The 19,736-nt window shown below is 57.1% G+C and overlaps 1 protein-coding gene across 1 annotated transcript; it reads right to left on the reverse strand.

Moving 5' to 3' along the window:
* Nucleotides 1-308: 308 nt before the first annotated feature.
* On the reverse strand, nt 309-17,208 carry LOC134433111 (disks large homolog 4-like). Its single transcript, XM_063181997.1, is given in 24 exon segments — nt 309-758; nt 1,107-1,198; nt 1,651-1,760; nt 2,231-2,403; nt 2,861-2,965; nt 3,091-3,138; nt 3,743-3,801; nt 4,871-5,047; nt 6,448-6,526; nt 6,529-6,561; nt 7,395-7,497; nt 8,059-8,215; nt 8,967-9,105; nt 10,333-10,477; nt 11,112-11,158; nt 11,161-11,246; nt 11,367-11,553; nt 12,460-12,508; nt 13,261-13,381; nt 14,811-14,880; nt 14,955-15,009; nt 15,622-15,672; nt 16,119-16,172; nt 17,112-17,208. Coding segments are annotated over 22 exon segments (2,172 nt in total). The 5' UTR covers nt 15,652-15,672; nt 16,119-16,172; nt 17,112-17,208; the 3' UTR covers nt 309-651.
* Nucleotides 17,209-19,736: the final 2,528 nt, after the last annotated feature.

Raw genomic sequence — 19,736 nt, forward strand, 5'->3', positions numbered from 1 at the left:
AGCCCCCAAACTCCCCATTTAACCCCACAACCACCCCTTCCAATCCCGAAAACCCCCTTAAAAATCCCCCCAAAAATTTTCACTCCCCAAAAATTTGGGGTCCCCCCCCGCCCCCAATCCGAACCTCCGGCGTCTCCATCGCTTTATTCCCACAATTCCATAATTTCTATGCAAAATACTCTCATCTCCCCTCCCCCCCCCCAACCCCTCCATATTTTTTTTTTTCCCACGTCGAGGGAGGGGGAGGGGGGGGGAGGGGCCCAGGGGACCCCAAGACCCCTCCCCAAACCCCCCCCCCCCCCCCAAAATGTCCGAGGCCGGGAGGGGCCGATTCGGGGCCCCCCGGGGCGTTACAAATATAGAGCTTAAATATGTACAAAAAAATGACAAGAGTCCAAATTTGGGGCAAGGGGGAGGGGGGCAGGGGGGCGTTTTTCCCCCTCCCCAAAATCCACCGGAGAGGATCCCCCCCCCAAAAAAACCCCCAAAAAAATAATTAAAATAAAAATAAAACCAGCCAACCCCTCCCCAAGGCTTTGGGAATCCAGCAGGTCCTGGTGGGGTTTTTTGTTGTTTTGTTTTTTTGGGGGGGGGGGGTTTCTGTGGATTTTGGGGGGGGGGGTGGTTTTTTGGGGGGTCCCCCCCCCGGCCCTAAAGCCGCTCGCGGGCGGGGACCCAGATGAAAGGTCCTGAGAGGTCCTCGATGACTCGTTTGACTTTGTGGTAAATCTCCTCGAAGCTGTCGCCTTCCACCATGGCTGGGGACACAGAGAGACAAAAATTGGGGTTTTGGGGATTTTGGGGGTTTTGGGGGGGGTAGGGATCTTTGGAGTGGAAAAAAACCCAGGGATGTTAGGGGAATTTGGGGTATTTTGGGAAGGTTTAGAGGGGTTTGGGCTGTTGGAAATCCTTGCAGATTAGTAAAAAGGGGATTTTGGGGGAATTTTGGGGAATTTGGGGGAGGTTGGGGGTGAATAGGGACCCTTGCAGGTAAAAGAAAAGGGGAATTTGGGGGTTTTTGGGTAATTTTGAAGGGGTTGGGTGAATCTGGGGGGTCTTTGAGGGGATTTGGGGTGCGCCCAGGTGTGCCCAGGTGTGTTTCTCACCTGAGAAGCACTCGGTGAACTCCTGCTCCAGTTTGGTGGCTCTGTCGAACGCTTTCCGCGCCTGCTCCTCGCTCACGCGCTTGGAGATCTCCCTGAGGGGGGCGGGGCCACGTTGGGACACGCCCACCTCACCTGGCCACGCCCACACCTCCGTGAGACACGCCCACCCCTCCTGGCCACGCCCACAAACTCCCACAGCACAGCTTCATTCATTCTTATGAATGAATGGGCCACACCCAATCATAAAACCACACCCACCTCTCACCTGTAAATTAGAAACCCCACCCATTATGCAAATCGGCCCCAATCTCATCATGGATGGCCACGCCCCCTCCTGCCTCAGTTTCCCCCTTTCTGCGCCCAAACCACGCCCCTAAAACCCCTCAAATTCCACCCGGAATGGCTGCCCAGGTGTGCCCAGGTGTGTGCCAGGTGCCCCCAGGTGTGCCCAGGTGTGTGCCCAGGTCTGCCCAGGTGTGTGCCAAGTGTATCCCAGGTGTGCCAGGTGCCCCCAGGTGTGCCCAGGTGTGCCCGGGTGACTCACAGCACGTTCTGCAGCGATTTGGGCCGGATGAAGATGGCGATCGGGTGCAGCTGCGCCGCCTGGAGCCGCCGCACGGCGTTGGCCGACACGTCCAGGATGCAGTGCTTGCCCTGCAGGGGACAGGTGTGACCAGGTGTGACACAGGTGTGACACAGGTGTGACACAGGTGTGACCAGGTGTGTCACCGGTATACCCACACACGTCCAGGATGCAGTGCTTGCCCTGCAGGGGACAGGTGTGACCAGGTGTGACCCAAATCACACCCAGGTGTGACCAGGTGAGGCACAGGTGTGACCAGGTGTGTCACCGGTACACCCACACACGTCCAGGATGCAGTGCTTGCCCTGCAGGGGACACAGGTGTGCCACAGGTGCCCTCAGCTGTATCTCAGGTGTACCCAGGTGTGTATTTACCTGCTCAGCCACCTCTCGCAGGGATTGCACGCTGGTGCCGTACAGGTGGCTGTTGTACTGCCCCGCCCAGGTGTATCCCAGCAGTACCCAGGTGTACCCAGGTGTATCCCAGCAGTACCCAGGTGTATCCCAGGTGTATCCCAGGTGTATCTCAGGTGTGTATTTACCTGTTCAGCCACCTCTCTCACTGATTGGACGCTGGTGCCGTACAGGTGGCTGTTGTACTGCCCCGCCTCGATGAACTTGTGCCCCTGGATGTCTTTCTCCATGCGCTCCCGCGAGGCCACGAAGTGATAATCGCGGCCGTCGACCTCGTACTCGCGCTTGGGCCGCGTCGTGTCTGCGGGTGGGACAGGTGGGACAGGTGAGACACACCTGGGACACACCTGGGACAGGTAACGGGGGTTAAATGTGGGATAATTGTGTGATAAATGGGGATAAACGGGGCCCAGGTGTGACAATCGCGGCCGTCGACCTCGTACTCGCGCTTGGGCCGCGTCGTGTCTGCAGGTGCGACAGGTAAAGCACACCCGAGACAGGTGAGACACACCTGGGATGGGGAATCAATGGGGCCCAGGTGCCCCCAGCTGTGCCCAGGTGCCCCCAGGTGTATCTCAGATGCCCCCAGGTGTGCCCAGGTGACTCACGGGGCACACAGGAGCCAAATTCTCAGGGAACTCGCTCAGGAGCTCCCTGTGTGTGCCCCCAGGTGCCCCCAGGTGTATCCCAGGTGCCCCCAGGTGCCCCCAGGTGTATCCCAGGTGTGCCCAGGTGTGCCCAGGTGTATCTCAGGTGACTCACGGGCACGCAGGAGCCGAATTTCTCGGGGAACTCGCTCAGGAGGTCGTCGTTGACGCGATCCTTGGTGGGGCCCAGGATGATGATCGGCCGCGCGTAGTGAACTGGGGAGCGCAAAAAACCCCAAAATTTACCCAAAATTTCCCCAAATTCCCAAAATTCCCGGGGTCCTGAACCTCCCAGAAAGAAAGGAGATCCCGAAATTGGGGGATCTCAGCCCAAAATTCACCTTCCATCTGCGTCACCGTCTCGTAGCTCAGCACAGCGTCCTCGCGGCCTGCGGGAATTCGGGACTTTGGGGATTTGGGGATTTTTGGGGGTGATTTTGGAGATTTTTGGGATTTTGAGGGATTTCGGGGAAAATTTGGGAGATTTTGGGGGGGGTTCTGGGTATTTTTTGGGATTTTTGGGGATTTTGGGGGGAGTTTTGGGAGGGATTTGGGGAGGATTTGGGATTTTTTTTATGGTATTTGGGATTTTGGGGGGAAATTTTGGGGTTTTTTGGGGGAATTTGGGCGATTTTTGGAGGGATTTTGGGAATTTTTGGGGGGAATTTTGGGATCTTTTTAAGGGAAATATTGGGAATTTGGGGGGGGGAATGTTTGGGTGGAATTTTGGGAATTTTTCAGGGGGAATTTTGGGGATTTTTGGGTGGAATTTTGGGAATTTTTCAGGGGGATTTTTGGAGGGAATTTTGGTGGAATTTTGGGAAATTTTGGGGTGGAATTTTGGGATTTTTAAGGGAAATTTTGGGGGGTTTTGGGGTGAAATTTTGGGGTGGATTTTTGGGAATTTTTCAGGGGAATTTTAGAGGGAATTTGGGGGATTTTTTTGGGTGGAATTTTGGGAATTTTTGGAATTTGGGGATTTTCGGGCCCCACCTTGAGCCCCCGGCCCCCGATCTTTGGCCTTGAGCCGCGTCCACTCCCGGCGCTCCACTCTGCAACCAGTAAGGACCAGTTTGCACCAGTAAGGACCAGTTGGGACCAGTTTGCACCAGTCCTGTCCCAGTGGCCACCAATAAAGCTCCAGTTCCTTCCCAGTGGCTCCCAGTTAAACCAGTAAAGCTCCAGTGCCCTCCCAGTCCAAACCAGTACAAACCAGTCCAAACCAGTGCCCTTCCAGTGCCACTGAGCCCCACTGGAACACCCCAGTGTTGGCTCCAGTGCAAACCAGTACAAACCAGTGACTCCCAGTACAAACCAGTGACTCCCAGTGCCATTACACCCATTGGAACTGCTCCGAATCCACTCCCAGTATAAACCAGTACAAACCAGTACAAACCAGTGGCTCCAGGGCTATTCCAGTGGCTCCCGGTGCTCCTGAACTCCATCCCAGTCCATCCCAGTCCCTCCCAGTGCCATTGAACCCCACTGGAACTCCCTGACGTTGGATCCCAGCGCCCCCAAACTCGTTCCCAGTACAAACCAGTACAAACCAGTGACTCCCAGTACAAACCAGTACGAACCAGGGCTATTCCAGTGACTCCAGTCACCTCCCATTGCCCCCCCAGTGCCACTGAACCCACTGGAGCCGCTCCAAATCCACTCCCAGTATAAACCAGTGACTCCCAGTGACTCCCAGTGCCATTGAACCCCATTGTAACCGCTCCAAATCCACTCCCAGTGACTCCCAGTACAAACCAGTACGAACCAGGCACTCCCAGTGACCCCAGGGCTGTTCCAGTGAGTCCCAGTCACCTCCAGTGTCCCTAAACCTCCATCCCAGTCCCTCCCAGTGCCATTGAACCCCATTGAACCCCATTGTAACCGCTCCAAACTCACTCCCAGTACAAACCAGTACAAACCAGTGCTGTGAGTGTCTCACCGGCGCTTGCTGGGCACGAAGCCGATGTCGGGGGGCTGCTGGGGGGGCAGCACCACTCCCAGTGCTCCCAGTAACTCCCAGTGCCCTCCCAGTGCCATTGAACCCCATTGGAACCGCTCCAAACCCACTCCCAGTGACTCCCAGTACAAACCAGTACAAACCAGTATGAACCAGCGTCTCACCGGCGCTTGCTGGGCACGAAGCCGATGTCGGGGGGCTGCTGGGGGGGCAGCACCAGCCGGGCCTGCCACCACTCCTCGTCAGAGGCGTCCAGGACGTGCAGAACGTCCCCGAAACGGAAACTCAGCGCCTGGCTCAGGAAGCCGACGTCCTTGGCCTTGTCGTAGTCAAAGAGGGCCCTGGGGGGGCATTGTCACCTGTGTCACCTGTGTCACCTGTGTCACCTGTGTCACCTCCCCGGGGTCACCCTCAGTGTCCCCCAGTCCATCCCAGTATGAACCAGTACAAACCAGTACAGCCCAATGCTCTCAATGTCCCCATTCCATCCATTCCCTCCCCACGGCCTTGGCCTTGTCGCAGTCAAAGAGGGCCCTGGGGGGCATTGTCACTTTTGTCACCTTTGTCACCTCCCCGGGGTCACCTGGGACACCCTCAGTGTCCCCCAGTTCATCCCAGTATGAACCAGTCCATCCCAGTCCATCCCAGTGCTCCCAGTGCCCTTTATTGTCCCCATTGTCCTTGGCCTTGTCGTAGTCAAAGAGGGCCCTGGGGGGGCATTGTCACCTGTGTCACCTGTGTCACCTGTGTCACCTCCCGGGGTCACTGGGGACACTCCCAGTTCATCCCAGTATAAACCAGTGCAGCCCAGTCCATCCCAGTGCTCCCAGTGCCCTTTATTGTCCCATTGTCCTTGGCCTTGTCGTAGTCAAAGAGGGCCTGCAGTGCAGGCATTGTCACCTGTGTCACCTGTGTCACCTGTGTCACCTCCCAAGGGTCACCCCCAGTGTCCCCCAGTCCATCCCAGTTCATCCCAGTATGAACCAGTGCAGCCCAGTCCACTGCTCACAGTGTCCCCATTCTCCACCATTTCCTTGCCCTTGTCATACCTGGTGCCATTGTCACCTGTGTCACCTGTGTCACCTGTGTCACCTGTGTCACCTGTGTCACCTGTGTCACCTGTGTCACCTGTGTCACCTCCCCGGGGTCACCCCAATGTCCCCCAGTCCATCCCAGTTTGTCCAGTATGAACCAGTGCAGCCCAGTGAGAGCCAGAGCCGAGAGATCCCAAATATCCCAAAAAAATCCTGAAAATACCAAAAATGTCCCAAAAACCCCCAAAAATCCCCTCGATGTCCCCAAGTGTCCCCAAGGTCCCAAATCTGAAAAATCCCCCAAAAAACCTCTCCAAAAAATCACCAAAAAACTCCTACAAAAATTGCAAAAAATTTGCTAAAAAAAAAATCACAAAAATTCCCAAAAAATTCAGAAAAAATCCCCAAAAAAAATCCCAAAAACCCCCAAATCCCTCAAATGTCCCCGAGATCCCAGATCTGAAAAACACCTCACAAAATCGCCAAAAGTCACAAAAAATACAAAAAATCACCAAAAATCACAAAAAAGATCCGAAAAAAAATCTGAAAGAAATCGGAAAAAAAATCGGAAAAAAATCGGAAAAAATCCCCAAAAAATCCGAAAAAAATCTGAAAAAAAATCTGAAAAAAATCCCAAAAAAATCCCAAAGAACCCGAAATGTCCCAGGTGTCCCCAGGTGTCCCCAGGTGTCCCCAGGTGTCCCCACCGGACGTAGAAGCCGCGTTTGGGGTCGCTGCGCAGGGAGGCGCTGCCGGAGCCGAGGCTGCTGCTCAGGAGCTGCTCCGCAGGTCGTGGATCTTGGCCTCGAAGCGCCCGTACTCTGAAACAATGGGGGGGATTTTGGGGTGAATCCCGGGGGTTTTGGGAAAATTGGGAATTTTGGGAGGGTTGGGATCAAGGAGGGGTTTGGGGGATTTGGGGGATTTGAGAAAATTGGGATTTTGGGGGATATTTTTGGGATATTTGGGGGATCTTGGCCTCGAAGCGCCCGTACTCTGGAATTGGGGGGGATTTTGGGGTGAATCCCGGGGGTTTTGGGAAAATTGGGAATTTTGGGATCATTGGGGGATTCAGGACATTGAGGGGCTTTGGAATTTTGGGGTATTTGGGATATTTTGCGGTATTTGGGGATCTTGGCCTCGAAGCGCCCGTACTCTGAAACAATGGGGGTGGGATTTTGGGGTGAATCCCGGGGGTTTTGGGAAAATTGGAATTTTGGGGGGGTTGGGATCAAGGAGGGGTTTGGGGGATTGAGAAAATTGGGATTTTTGGGGGGATTTTTGGGATTTTTGGGAGATCTTGGCCTCGAAGCGCCCGTACTCTGAAATGGGGGCGGATTTTGGGGTGAATCCCGGGGGTTTTGGGAAAATTGGGAATTTTGGGGGGGTTGGGATCATTGGGGATTCAGGACATTGAGGGGGTTTTGGTGACCCTTGGGGACATTTGGGGACATTGGGGACAGGGCTGTCACATTCGGGCCCGTACTGGGCCACGATGGTCACTGGGGCTGGCCTGGGGACACCCTTGGGGACATTTGGTGACCCTTGGGGACACTCCCAGGGGTTTTGGTGGCCCTCGGGACGTTGGTGACACCCTTGGGGACCCTTGGGGACATTTGGGGACATTTGGGGACACTGGGGACATCAGTGTCACCTTCGGGCCGGTACTGTGCCACGATGGTCACCGACTGCCCGGCGTTCTTGAGCGCCAGCGCCGCCTGCTCGTGGGTGGCGCCGCGCAGATCGACCCCGTTCACCTGCGGGGACATTTGGGGACATTTGGGGACATCGAGGTGGTGGCACTCGGGGACAGGGCAGGGAAATGGGGGAAACTGGGAAATTTTGGGGAAAATTGGGGGAAAAATGGGGCCAAATCAGGGGGGAAATGGGGAAAAAAGGACATTTAGGGACATCTGGGGACAGCGAGGACGGGTGGGGACAGCTGGGGACACCCTGGGGACAATCTGGGGACAATCTGGGCGCCTCGAGGGCACCTTCTCACAGTGAGGATGATGATGGTGGAGACCAAAAACCCAAAAAAACCCCAAAAAACGCCCAAACCACCCCATTCCACCCCGTCCCAATGTCCCCAAGTGCACCAGGTGTCCCCAAAGGTATCACCAGTGCCAGAGGACACTCTGGGGACACCAGAGATGATCTGAGACCCCTTCCCATGGCGAGGATGATGATGGTGGCGACCAAAAACCCAAAAAAACCACAAAAACCCCAAAAAGCGCCCAAACCGCCCCATTCCGCCGCCACCCCCGACGTCCCCAAGTGCCACCGGGTGTCCCCAGGGTGTCCCCAGGGCCACCCACCGAGAGGATCTGGTCGCCCTTGCGCAGCTCCCCGCTGAGGTCGGCCGGGCCGCCGGCGAGGATGAAGGAGATGAAGATCCCCTCGCCGTCCTCGCCGCCCACGATGTTGAAGCCCAGCCCGGTGGAGCCGCGCGGGATCACGATGCGCCGCGGGTCCCTGGGGACGGCATCGGGGACAGTTGGGGACATCGGGGACACTTGGGACACTGGGGATGTTCGGGGCATTGGGGACATTGGGGACATTGGGGTGACAGCCCCGGTGGAGCCTCGCGGGATCACGATGCGCCGCGGGTCCCTGGGGACGGCATTGGGGACAGTTGGGGACATTTGGGGACATTTGGGGATAAAGGGGGGACTGGGGACACTCGGGGCTGGGGACATTTGGGGACATCTTGCGTGACGTCCTCCAGGCTGATGTTCACCCTGGGGAGCCCCTGGGTGGGGTGGGACCAGTTTGGGGTCACTGGGGACACTCCAGGGACATTGGTGGCACCTGGGGACACTCCAGAGCCCTTGGGACATCGGTGACACACTGGGGACACTGGGGACAGACCTGGGGACATCGGTGACACCTTGGGGACATTTGGGGACAGACCTGGGCACGTCGTTGTCGGGCAGCAGCTCCTTGGGGCCGGGCGAGAAGCCCAGGGGGACACCCTGAGTGACCCCTGGGGACCCTGAGTGACCCCTGGGGACATCAGTGACACCTTGGGGACACCTTGGGGACATTTGGGGACAGACCTGGGGCACGTCGTCGTCGGGCAGCAGCTCCTTGGGGCCGGGCGAGAAGGACACTGGGGACACCCCTGAGTGACCCCTGGGGACCTGAGTGACCCTGGGGACATCAGTGACACCTTGGGGACATCAGTGACACCTTGGGGACACCTTGGGGACATTTGGGGACAGACCTGGGCACGTCGTCGTCGGGCAGCAGCTCCTTGGGGCCGGGCGAGAAGCGCCGCGGGGACGTCGGGGTCAGCGCCGGGGGGAACTCGGGGCCCAGGAAGCTCTGGGGGGGCAGCTCCGAGTCCAGGTGCGCCGAGTAGGCTGGGGACACGTGGGGACAGTTGGGGACAGTGGGGACATTGGGGGGCATCACGGGAAAACAGGACATTTGTGACATTGGGGACATTGGGGACATTGGGGACATTGGGACATTGGGGACATCGGGGGATATCATGGGAAAACAGGACATCTGTGACATCGGGGACATCGGGGACATCGGGGACAGGGAGCTCTGGGGGGGCAGCTCCGAGTCCAGGTGCGCAGAGTAGGCTGGGGACACGTGGGGACATCAGGGGACATTGGGGACATTGGGGGGCATCACGGGAAAACAGGACATTTGTGACATTTGTGACAGTGGGGACATTGGGGACATTGGGGACAGGGAGCTTGGGGGGGCAGCTCCGAGTCCAGGTGGGCTGAGTAGGCTGGGGACACGTGGGGACAGTTGGGGACATTGGGGACATCGGGGGATATCATGGGAAAACAGGACATCTGTGACATTGGGGACATCGGGACATCGGGACAGGGAGCTCTGGGGGGCAGCTCCGAGTCCAGGTGTGCAGAGTAGGCTGGGACAGGTGGGGACATTGGGGACATTGGGGACATCAGAGGAATGCAGGACGTTTGTGACATTGGGGGCACTTGGGGACATCGGGGACACAGCCAGGTATCACAGGAGGAGACGACGTTTGTGACATTGGGACATTTGGGGACACTGATGAAAATTAAGGACATTTGGGCATAAAGGGACGCAAAGGGACATTTGGGGACAAGGACAGGGACACAAGGACAGGGGGGTCCCACCACCGATGTCCCTCCCCAGTGTCCCCAAATCCCCCCAATGTCCCCAATCCCTCCAAACCTTCCCAATGTCCCCAATGTCCCTGGTGTCCCTGATGTCCCCAATATCCCCAATGTCCCAAACACTCCCTGATGTCTCCAATGTCCTCAATGTCCCCAAATGTCCCCAGTGTTCCCAAACATCACCAATGTCCCAAATCCCTGATGTTCCCAATTTCCCAAATGTCCCAGTGTCCCCAAATTTCCCAAGCTCTTCCCAGTGTCCCCAGTGTCCCCAATGTCCCCAATGTCCCCAATGCCCCCAATGTCCCAATGCCCCCAATGTCCCAATGTCCCCAATGTCCCCAATCCCCCCCAATCCCCCCAATGTCCCCGATGCCCCAATGTCTCCAGTAACCCAAATGCCCCCGATGCCCCCAATGTCCCCAGTGTCCCCAATGTCCCCAGTGTCCCCCGCGTGTCACTCACAGCCGGTGACGTCGGGGGGCCCGTAGGTGTCCCCGAGGCCGGGCACGGTGGCCTTGGCCACCCGCAGGTACACCACGTCGTAGGTGTTCTTGAGCGCCGCCACCGCGTCCTCGTGCATGACGTCCTCCAGGCTGACGTTGTTCACCTTGGGGACATTGTTGGGGACAGTGTGGGGACACTGGGGACACTGGGGTGGATTGGGGACAACGGGGACACTGGGGACAGCGGGGACATTGGGGACATTGGGGGGGAGTTTGGGACATTGGGGACATTGGGGGGGTTGGGGACAGCAGGGACAGTGGGGACATCAGGTCCAGGGGATCGGGGGACACACGGACACAGGGAGGGGACATGGGGACAGCAGCGCCACCGCCCCGCCCCGGCCACCCCCACAATGTCCCCAACACCCCCAAATCCCCCAATGTCCCCAAAGTTCCCAAATCCCCCAATGTCCCCAAAACCCCCTCAGTGTCCCCAACGCCCCACAACTGCCCCAATGTCCCCAGATGTCCCCAACGTCCTCAACCCCCACAGATGTCCCCAGTCCTCTTTTAATCTCTGATGTCCCCAATCCCCCCCGGTGTCCCCAATGTCCCCAACTCCACCAATGTCCCCAGTGTCCCCTGATGTCCCCGGTGTCCCCCAACCGCCCCGGTGTCCCCAACCTCCCAATGTCCTCAGCACCCCCAAACCCCTGGATGTCCCCAGACCCCCCTGGATGTCCCCAAGCCCCCCGGTGTCCCCAAGCCCCCCCGGTGTCCCCAATGTCCCCAACTCACGGCCAGGATCTTGTCCCCGACCTGCAGCCGCCCGTCCTTGTGCGCCGCCCCCCCTCGATGACCTTGGTGACGTAGATGCTGTTGTCCCCTGGGATGTGCTGGTTGCCCACGCCCCCCGCGATGCTGACCCCAGACCTGCCCGGGGGGGGGGGACACCGCTGTCACCTCCCCCCCGCTGTCACCCCCCCCATGGTGGCACCTCTGTCGTCCCCGTTTTGTTGTTGTCACCTCCCCCTTTGTCACCTGAATTGTCACCTGAATTGTCGCCTCCACATTGTCACCTCCCCACCCGCTGTCACCCCCCCCCCCGCTGGTGGCACCTCTGTCGCCGTTGTTGTCACCGTTGCTGTCACCGTTACTGTCACTGTTATCATCACTGTTATCATCACTGTTATCGTCACCGTTATTGTCACCGTTATTGTCACCGTTATTGTCACCGTTGCTGTCACCCTTATTGTCACCCTTATTGTCACCCTTATTGTCACCCCTGTTTTGTTGTTGTCACCTCTCCCATTGTCACCTTTGTCACCTCCACATTGTCACCTCCCCCCCACTGTCACCCGCCCTCGGTGTCACCCCTGTCACTGTTATTGTCACCGTTGTCACCCCCATTTTGTTGTTGTTGTTGCCTCCCCCACTTTGACCCCTCCATTGCCACCGTCCCATTGTCACCATTGTCACCTGTGTCACCATTGTCACCTGTGTCCCCTTTCACTGTCACCTGTGTCACCATTGTCACCTGTGTCCCCTTTCACTGTCACCTGTGTCACCGTTGTCACCTGTGTCACCTTTCACTGTCACCTGCGTCACCGTTGTCACCTGTGTCTCCATTGTCACCTGTGTCCCTTTCACTGTCACCTGTGTCTCCATTGTCACCTGTGTCCCCCCCCTCTGTCCCCTCCCCCGGTGTCCCCTTGGGAGGTCCCCAAATGCCCCCAAATGTCCCCAAATTTGGGGCTCCCGGGGGGAATTTGGGGTGGATTTTTGGCCCCTCAGGAGAATTTTGGGCTGAATTTGGGAGATTTTGGGGACCCTGGGGTGGTTTTAGGGAATTTTGGGGTTCCCGGTGGATTTTGGGGAATTTGGGAGATTCTGGGGTGGATTTTGGGGATCCCAGGTCGATTTTGGGGTCCTGGCATGGAATTTGGGGTGGATTTCGGGGATTTCAGCAATTTGGGGTGGATTTCAGAGATTTTGGTGTGGAATTTGGAGATTTTGGCGGGGATTTTGGGCTGGATTTCTGGGATTTTGATCTGGATTTTGGGGATTTCCAGCTGGATTTCGAGCCAGATTTGTGGGATTTCAAGTTTTTGGGATTTTGGGGTGAATTTGGGGTTTTTTTGGGTACCTTTGGGCCCTGTGATGAGCTTGACCTCCACCACCCTCTCGGCCGGGACCTTCCTCCTCCTCCTCCTCCTCCTCCCCCCAGTGGCATTTTGGGGTGGATTTCAGAAATTTGGGTGGATTTCAGAAATTTTTGGGCTGGATTTCAGGATTTTGGGGGGGGATTTCAGGGATTTTGGGCTGGATTTCAAGCTGGATTTTGGGGTAGATGTCATGGATTTTGGGGTGGATTTTTGGGCTGGATTTCAGGATTTTGGGGTGGATTTCAGAGATTTTGGAGTGGATTTCAGAGATTTTGGAGTGGATTTTGGATAGATGTCATGGATTTTGGGCTGGATTTTGGGGTGGATTTCAGAGATTTTGGAGTGGATTTTGGGGTAGATGTCACAGATCTTGGGGTGGATTTTGGGGTAGATTTCAGAGATTTTGGGGTGGATTTCAGGGATTTCGGGCTGGATTTTGGGTAGGTGTCATGGATCTTGGGGTGGATTTTGGGGTGGATTTCAGAGATTTTGGGCTGGATTTCAGGGATTTTGGAGTGGATTTTGGGGTGGATTTCAGAGATTTTGGAGTGGATTTTGGGGTAGGTGTCACGGATCTTGGGTGGATTTTTGAGCTGGATTTCAGGGATTTTTGGGCTGGATTTTGGGGTAGATGTCATGGATTTCTGGGCTGGATTTTGAGCCAGATTTGAGGGGTTACAGAAGGGTTTCAAGTTTTTGGGATTTTGGGGTGATTTTGGGGTGATTTCGGGTACCTTTGGGCCCTTTGATGAGCTTGACCTCCACCACCCTCTCGGCCGGACCTTCCTCCTCATCACGTAGAGCCGCACCACGGCGCCGGCCTCCTTGAGCGCCTCCACGGCCGCCGAGTGCGGCACCTCCCGCACGTCGGCCTCGTTCACAAACAGGATGCTGTCGTTCACCCTGGGTTGGGGCAAAATCGGGGGGTTTTGGGAAAAAATCCCGGATTTCTGGGAAAAATTAGAGATTTTTTGGGGAAAAAATCTGGAATTTTGGGGGTTTTTTTGTGAATTTTGGGGGATTTGGGGCCATTTTGGGGGCACCTCCCGCACGCCGGCCTCGTTCACAAACAGGATGCTGTCGTTCACCCTGGTTTGGGGCAAAAACGGGGGGTTTTGGGAAAAAATCCCGGATTTTTGGGAAAAAATCTGAGATTTTGGGGGTTTTTTTGTGAATTTTAGGAGGGTTCGAGCCATTTTGGGGGAGTTTGGGGGTGGGTTTGGGGCAGTTTTGGGGCACCTCCCGCACGTCGGCCTCGTTCACAAACAGGATGCTGTCGTTGACCCTGGCTTGGGGAAAATCGGGGGGTTTTGGGAAAAAATCCCGGAGTTTTGGGAAAAATTGCAGATTTTTGGGGAAAAAATCTGGAATTTTGGGGTTTTTTTGTGAATTTTGGGGGTTTGGAGCTGTTTTGGGGCACCCTCCCGGACATCGGCCTCGTTCACGAACAGGATGCTGTCGTTCACCCTGGTTTTGGGGGAAATTCAGGGAGTTTTGGGGAAAAATCCCGAATTTTTGGGATTTTTGGGGATTTTGGGGGATTTCAGGGTGGTTTTGGTGAGTTTGGGGGGTTTTGGGGCAGTTTTGGGGCACCTCCTGAACCTCAGCCCCGTTCACACACAGGATGCTGTCACTGACCCTGGGTTGGGGCAAAATCAGGGGATTTTGAGAAAAGATTTGGGCATTTCAGGAAGTTTCAGGGCAGTTTTGGGCCCTTTTGGGTGAATTTGGGGGGAATTTGGGAGATTTTGGTGTAATTTTGGTTCATTTCTCACCTGGGCCGCCCGTCCTGTGTGGGGGATGATTTTGGGGTGGATTTTGGGTTTTGGGGCTCCTGACCCAATTTTGGGATTATTTTGGGATAATTTGGTTGATTTTGGGTCATTTCTCACCCGAGCCTCCGTCCTGGGCAGCGGCGCCCCCGGGGACGATTTTGGGGTGGATTTTGGGGTTTTGGGGGTCCTGAATCCGATTTTGGGGTGGATTTTGGGTTTTTGGGGTCCTGAATCCGATTTTGGGGTGATTTTGGGTGATTTTGGGTGATTTCTCACCTGAGCCTCCCGTCCCAGGATGGTTTTTAGGGAGTTTTAGGTGGATTTTGGGTTTTTGGTGGTGGATTTTGGAGGTTCTGGGGTGGATTTTGGGGTTTTTGGGGCTCCTGAACCCGATTTTGGGTGGATTTTGGGGGTTTTTGGGGCTCCTGAACCCGATTTTGGGGTGGATTTTGGGGTTTTTGAGGGTCCTGAACCCGATTTTGGGGTGGATTTTGGGTTTTTGGGGTCCTGAACCCGATTTTGGGGTAATTTTGGGTGATTTTGGGGTCGTTCCTCACCTGAGCCTCCCGTCCTGGGCGGCGGCGCCCCCGGGGATGATTTTGGTGATGAAGATCCCGGGGTCGTCCCGACGTGGGGGTTGTCGGTGCCCCCCGCGATGCTGAACCCCAGCCCCGAGTTCCAGAAGATCCCGGGGTCGTCCCCGACGTGGGGGTTGTCGGTGCCCCCCGCGATGCTGAACCCCAGCCCCGAGTTCCCCTGCGGGGTTTTGGGGTCCCGTTAGAGCCAAAACACCCCAAAAATCCCCCAAAACCCACCCCCAAAACCCCCGGAACAGCCGGACCCTAAAACACGCAAAAAATCCCTAAAAGAAACAACCGAAAAATGGAAATTTTGGGGGTTTTTTGGGGGGGTCCCAGATGGATTTTGGGGTCCTGAAGACCCAAAACGCCCCAAAAAAACTCCCAAAATCCACCCCCGAAACCCCCAGAACAGCCAGACCTTTAAAAACCCCAAAACCTCCAAAATCCCATAAAAATTCCTAAAAAAAAACAACCAAAAAAAAAAAAGAGAATTTTGGGTTTTTTTGGGGGGGTCCCAGGTGGATTTTGGGGCTGATTCAGGCATTTTTGGGGGTCCCCTGTGGATTTTTAGGGTTCCGGTGGATTTTGGGAAATCCCAAAGAATTTTGGGCATTTCCAGGAAGAGTTTTCAAGGATTTTTGGGCTCATTTTGGTGAATTTTGGGGGTTCCCAGTTGGATTTTTGGGCCGATTCTGGAGGATTTTGGGCTCCCAATTCCGATTTTGGGGTTCCCAGGTGGATCTGGGGCAGATTTTGGGGAGATTTTGGGGGATTTTGGGGCTCTCACCCTCTCCAGAGTGATCTCCTCGTATTCCATCTCCCCCTCGGTGCCGTTCACCTGCCAACAAAAATAATCAGGATTTTGGGGATTTTGGGGGGAAATCTGGGGGTTTTGGGGGGAATTTGAGCTGGAATTTGAGGGAATTTTGGGGGATCTGGGGAGGAATTTTGGGGAATTTTGGGGGGAATTTTGGGGGGAATTTCTGAGGGGTTCTGGGTGGATTTGGGGATGGACTTTGGGAGGATTTTGAGGGAATTTTGGGATGAATTTGGATGAAATTCAGGAGGAATTTGGGATGGGTTTGGGGGAATTTTGGGATGGATTGGGGGGAATTTTGGGGTGGATTGGAGGGGATTGGGATGGAATTTTTTTGGGGGGAATTTGGGGAGATTTTCATGGAATTTTTGGGGGAGTTTGGGCCAATTTCAGAGGGAATTCTGGGGGTGATTCCGGAGGGTTCTGGGGTGGATTTTGGGGAGATTTTGGGGATTTTTGGGGCTCACATAGGCCGGGGCCTCCAGGGTGTCGGTGTTGACGATGACGGGGGGAGAGTTGGCCTGGGGGGAGGAGGGGAGGTCAGAGACCCCCAGACCCCCCCCGGAACATCCCCAAATTCCCCAAAGAATTCCCAGAAAATTCCCCAAAATATTCCCCAAAATATTCCCCCAAATATTTCCTCCAAATATTCCCCAAAAAAATCCCCCCAAAAAATTTCCCCAAGCCACCCCCAAGCCACTCCAAGAAAAACTCAAATTCCCCCCAAAATTCCCCCCAAAATTTCCGATTTCCCCTCAGAAATCCCTCCAAGTCCCCAAATTCAGCCCCGAGCCCCCCAAAACTCCCGGATTTTCCACAAATTTCCCCCCAAATTCCCAAATTTTCCCCCAGCTCCTCCCCAAAACCCAAAAACGGCCCCAAATTCCCCTCCCCCACCCCAACCCCCCGTCCCGACTCTTTGTGACGTCATCGGTGACATCATCGGTGACGTCACTCCCACCTGCGACGTCATTCGCCTCGCTGCTGATGTTATGGCAAGGGCAGTGACGTCATCGGAAAGCCCGTGACGTCATCGTTGCTTCCGGTGACGTCACTACTGCCCTCCCTGGGGGCGTGGCCTCCAAAAAGGGGCGTGGCCAACTCCAAAGGGGCGTGGCCTCACGAAATAGGCAGCTGTGGCCCATAAATGGGCGTGGCCTCTAAGGGGGTGTGGCTTGTCTATATATGGCCGGAGGGGGCGTGGCCACCCCAACATTGCGGTGCCATGTCCACATTTGGGCATTGAGGGGCGTGGCTTTTAAAAATGGGCGTGGCCTAACCATATTTGGCTGTTACCTGACCAAAGGAGGTGTGGCCTCCTAAAGGGGGCGTGGCCTTGTCTATATTTGGACATTACGTGTCCTGAAGGGGCGTGGCCTCTAAAAGGGGTGTGGCTTCTCCATATATGGGGGTGGTGTGTCCCAAAATGGGCGTGGCCTCTCGGGTGGGCGGGGCCTTACCTGGCTGGGCAGGTGGGCGGGGCTCTGCTCCAGGGGGGGGCTGTCCTCATCTTGGTACCGGTATTTCTGTAACGCATGCAAATTTATGCAGATGAGCGCCCCCCAAAAACCATGCAAATTTATGCAAATTCGGGGCGTTTATGCACATCAAGGCGGTTCGACGGCTCCGCCCAGTTAATCCCAGTTAATCCAGTTTGGGGATTGGGAAGGATTAAACTGGGAGGAAACTGGGTCAGGACTGGGGGGGGGGGTCCCAGTGCTCCCAGTATGGAACGGGGGGGTCTGGGGGGGTCCCAGTATGGAGTGGGGGGGGGTCCCAGTGCTCCCAGTGTGGAATGGGGGGGGTCTGGGGGGGTCCCAGTATGGAACGGGGGGGGGTCCCAGTGCTCCCAGTATGGAACTGGGAGGGGGCTGGGGGGTCCCAGTGCTCCCGGTGCCCACAGAACCTCTCCCAGTCCCTCCCAGTCCCTCCCAGTATCCCCCAGCCCATCCCACCTTGCGGCCGAAGGCGGGCGAGAGGCTCCGGTCCCTCCAGTGCCCCCTCCCAGTGCCCCCAGTCCATCCCAGTCCATCCCAGTGCCCCCAAATCCCCTCCCCGTCCCCCCCAGTCCATCCCAGTATCATCCCAGTCCCTCCCAGCACCCCCATTCCTTCTCCCAGTGCCCCCAAATCCCCTCCCAGTCCCCCCCAGTCCATCCCAGTGTCCCCAAATCCCCTCCCGGTATCCCCCAGTTGCTCCCAGTCCATCCCAGTATCATCCCAGTCCATCCCCAGTCCATCCCAGTGCCCTCAAATCCCTTCCCAGTGCCCCCCAGTGCCCCCCAAATCCCCTCCCAGTCCATTCCAGTCCATTCCAGTGCCCCCAAATCCCCTCCCAGTATCCCCCAGTTGCTCCCAGTCCATCCCAGTATCATCCCAGTCACCCCCCAGTGCCCCCAAATCCCCTCCCAGTATCCCCCAGTTGCTCCCAGTCCATCCCAGTATCATCCCAGTCCATTCCAGTCCATTCCAGTGCCCCCAAATCCCCTCCCAGTATCCCCCAGTTGCTCCCAGTGCCCCCCGGTCCGTCCCACCTTGCAGCCGAAGGCCAGCGAGAGGCTCCGGTCCCTCCAGACCAGGCGGCACTGGCAGAGCAGCGGCGAGAAACACCCGGGACGCCCCCCCCGGGCCCCCCCCGCGCACCCCGGGACCCCCCCCGGGCACCCCCGGGGCACCGGGACCCCCCCCGGGCACCCCGCGGTTACCGGGACCCCCCCCGGGACCCCCCGCGGCCAACGGGGCCGGGGCCGTGCCCGCCATCGGGACCCCCCCGGGACCCCCCCCAGGGCACCGGGACCCCCCCCCAAACCCTGATCCGGGATTCCCCTCCCCCACCCGCGGCGGCTCCTCCGGGATTAACGGGGATTAACGGGGAGGGGATCAAGGGGTGGGGGAGGGGCCTGGGGGGTGTAAAGGGGGGGCTGAGACCCCTCTGGAACCCCCAGACCCCCCCCGGGACCCCCACAATTCCACCGGGAGCACCGGGATCATAGAGGAGACCTCCGAGGGGGACAGAGGGACCCCCAAACCACAGAGACGGGGACAGAGAGACACCCGGGACCTCCAGGGTCATAGAGAGGGGGACAGAGAGACCCCAAAACCATCGAGAGGGGGACAGAGAGACCCCCGGGACCTCCAGGGTCATAGAGAGGGGGACAGAGAGACCCCAAAACCATCGAGAGGGGGACAGAGAGACCCCCGGGACCTCCAGGGTCATAGAGTGGGGGACAGAGAGACCCCAAAACCATCGAGAGGGGGACAGAGAGACCCCCAGGGTCATAGAGAGACCCCCGAGGGGGACAGAGAGACCCCCGGGACCTCCAGGGTCATAGAGTGGGGACAGAGAGACTCCTGAGACCCCCAAAACCATCGAGAGGAGCACCAGGACCCCCAAACGACCCCAGGACCCCTCCAAGAGAATCGGGAGGGGCCCAGAGAGACCCCAAAAATCACAGAGAGGGGCCCAGAGAGACCCCCAAGGTCATGGAGAGATCCCTGAGGGGAACAGAGAGACCCTCGAGACCCTCGAAGCCATCGAGAGAAGCACCGGGGCCTCCAAGCGACCCCCAGGACCCCTCAAACAGCATCAGGAGGGTCCCGGAGAGACCCCAAAACAACCGAGAGCGGGACAGAGAGACCCCAAATATCACAAAGAGGGACCCAGAGAGACCCCCAGGGTCATAGAGAGACCCCCGGGAGGGACAGAGAGACCCCAAAACCATCGGGAGGGGGACAGAGAGACCCCCAGGACCACCGAGAGCAGCACCAGGGCCTCCAAACCACCCCCAGGACCCCCCTCAAAACCCCTGAGAGGCCCCTCAGGAGCCCCCAAAACCACAGCCAGAAACCCCTGGCAACCTAAAACCACAGAGACCCCCCAGGGACCCCTCAGGAGCCCCCAAAACCACAGCCAGGAGCCCCGGGCGGCTCCCCCAAAATCAGAGTCCCTCAGGACCCTCAGCAGGGGCCTCGGGACCCCCAAATCCACCGAGGAAAGGCCCAAAATGGCCCACAGGACCCCCTCAGGTCCACCAAGAGGGGCCTCGGGACCCCCAAAACCACCGAGGAAAGGCCCAAAACGGCTCA

Source organism: Melospiza melodia, unplaced genomic scaffold, assembly GCF_035770615.1.
Source record: "Melospiza melodia melodia isolate bMelMel2 unplaced genomic scaffold, bMelMel2.pri scaffold_138, whole genome shotgun sequence".
NCBI lineage: Eukaryota > Metazoa > Chordata > Aves > Passeriformes > Passerellidae > Melospiza > Melospiza melodia.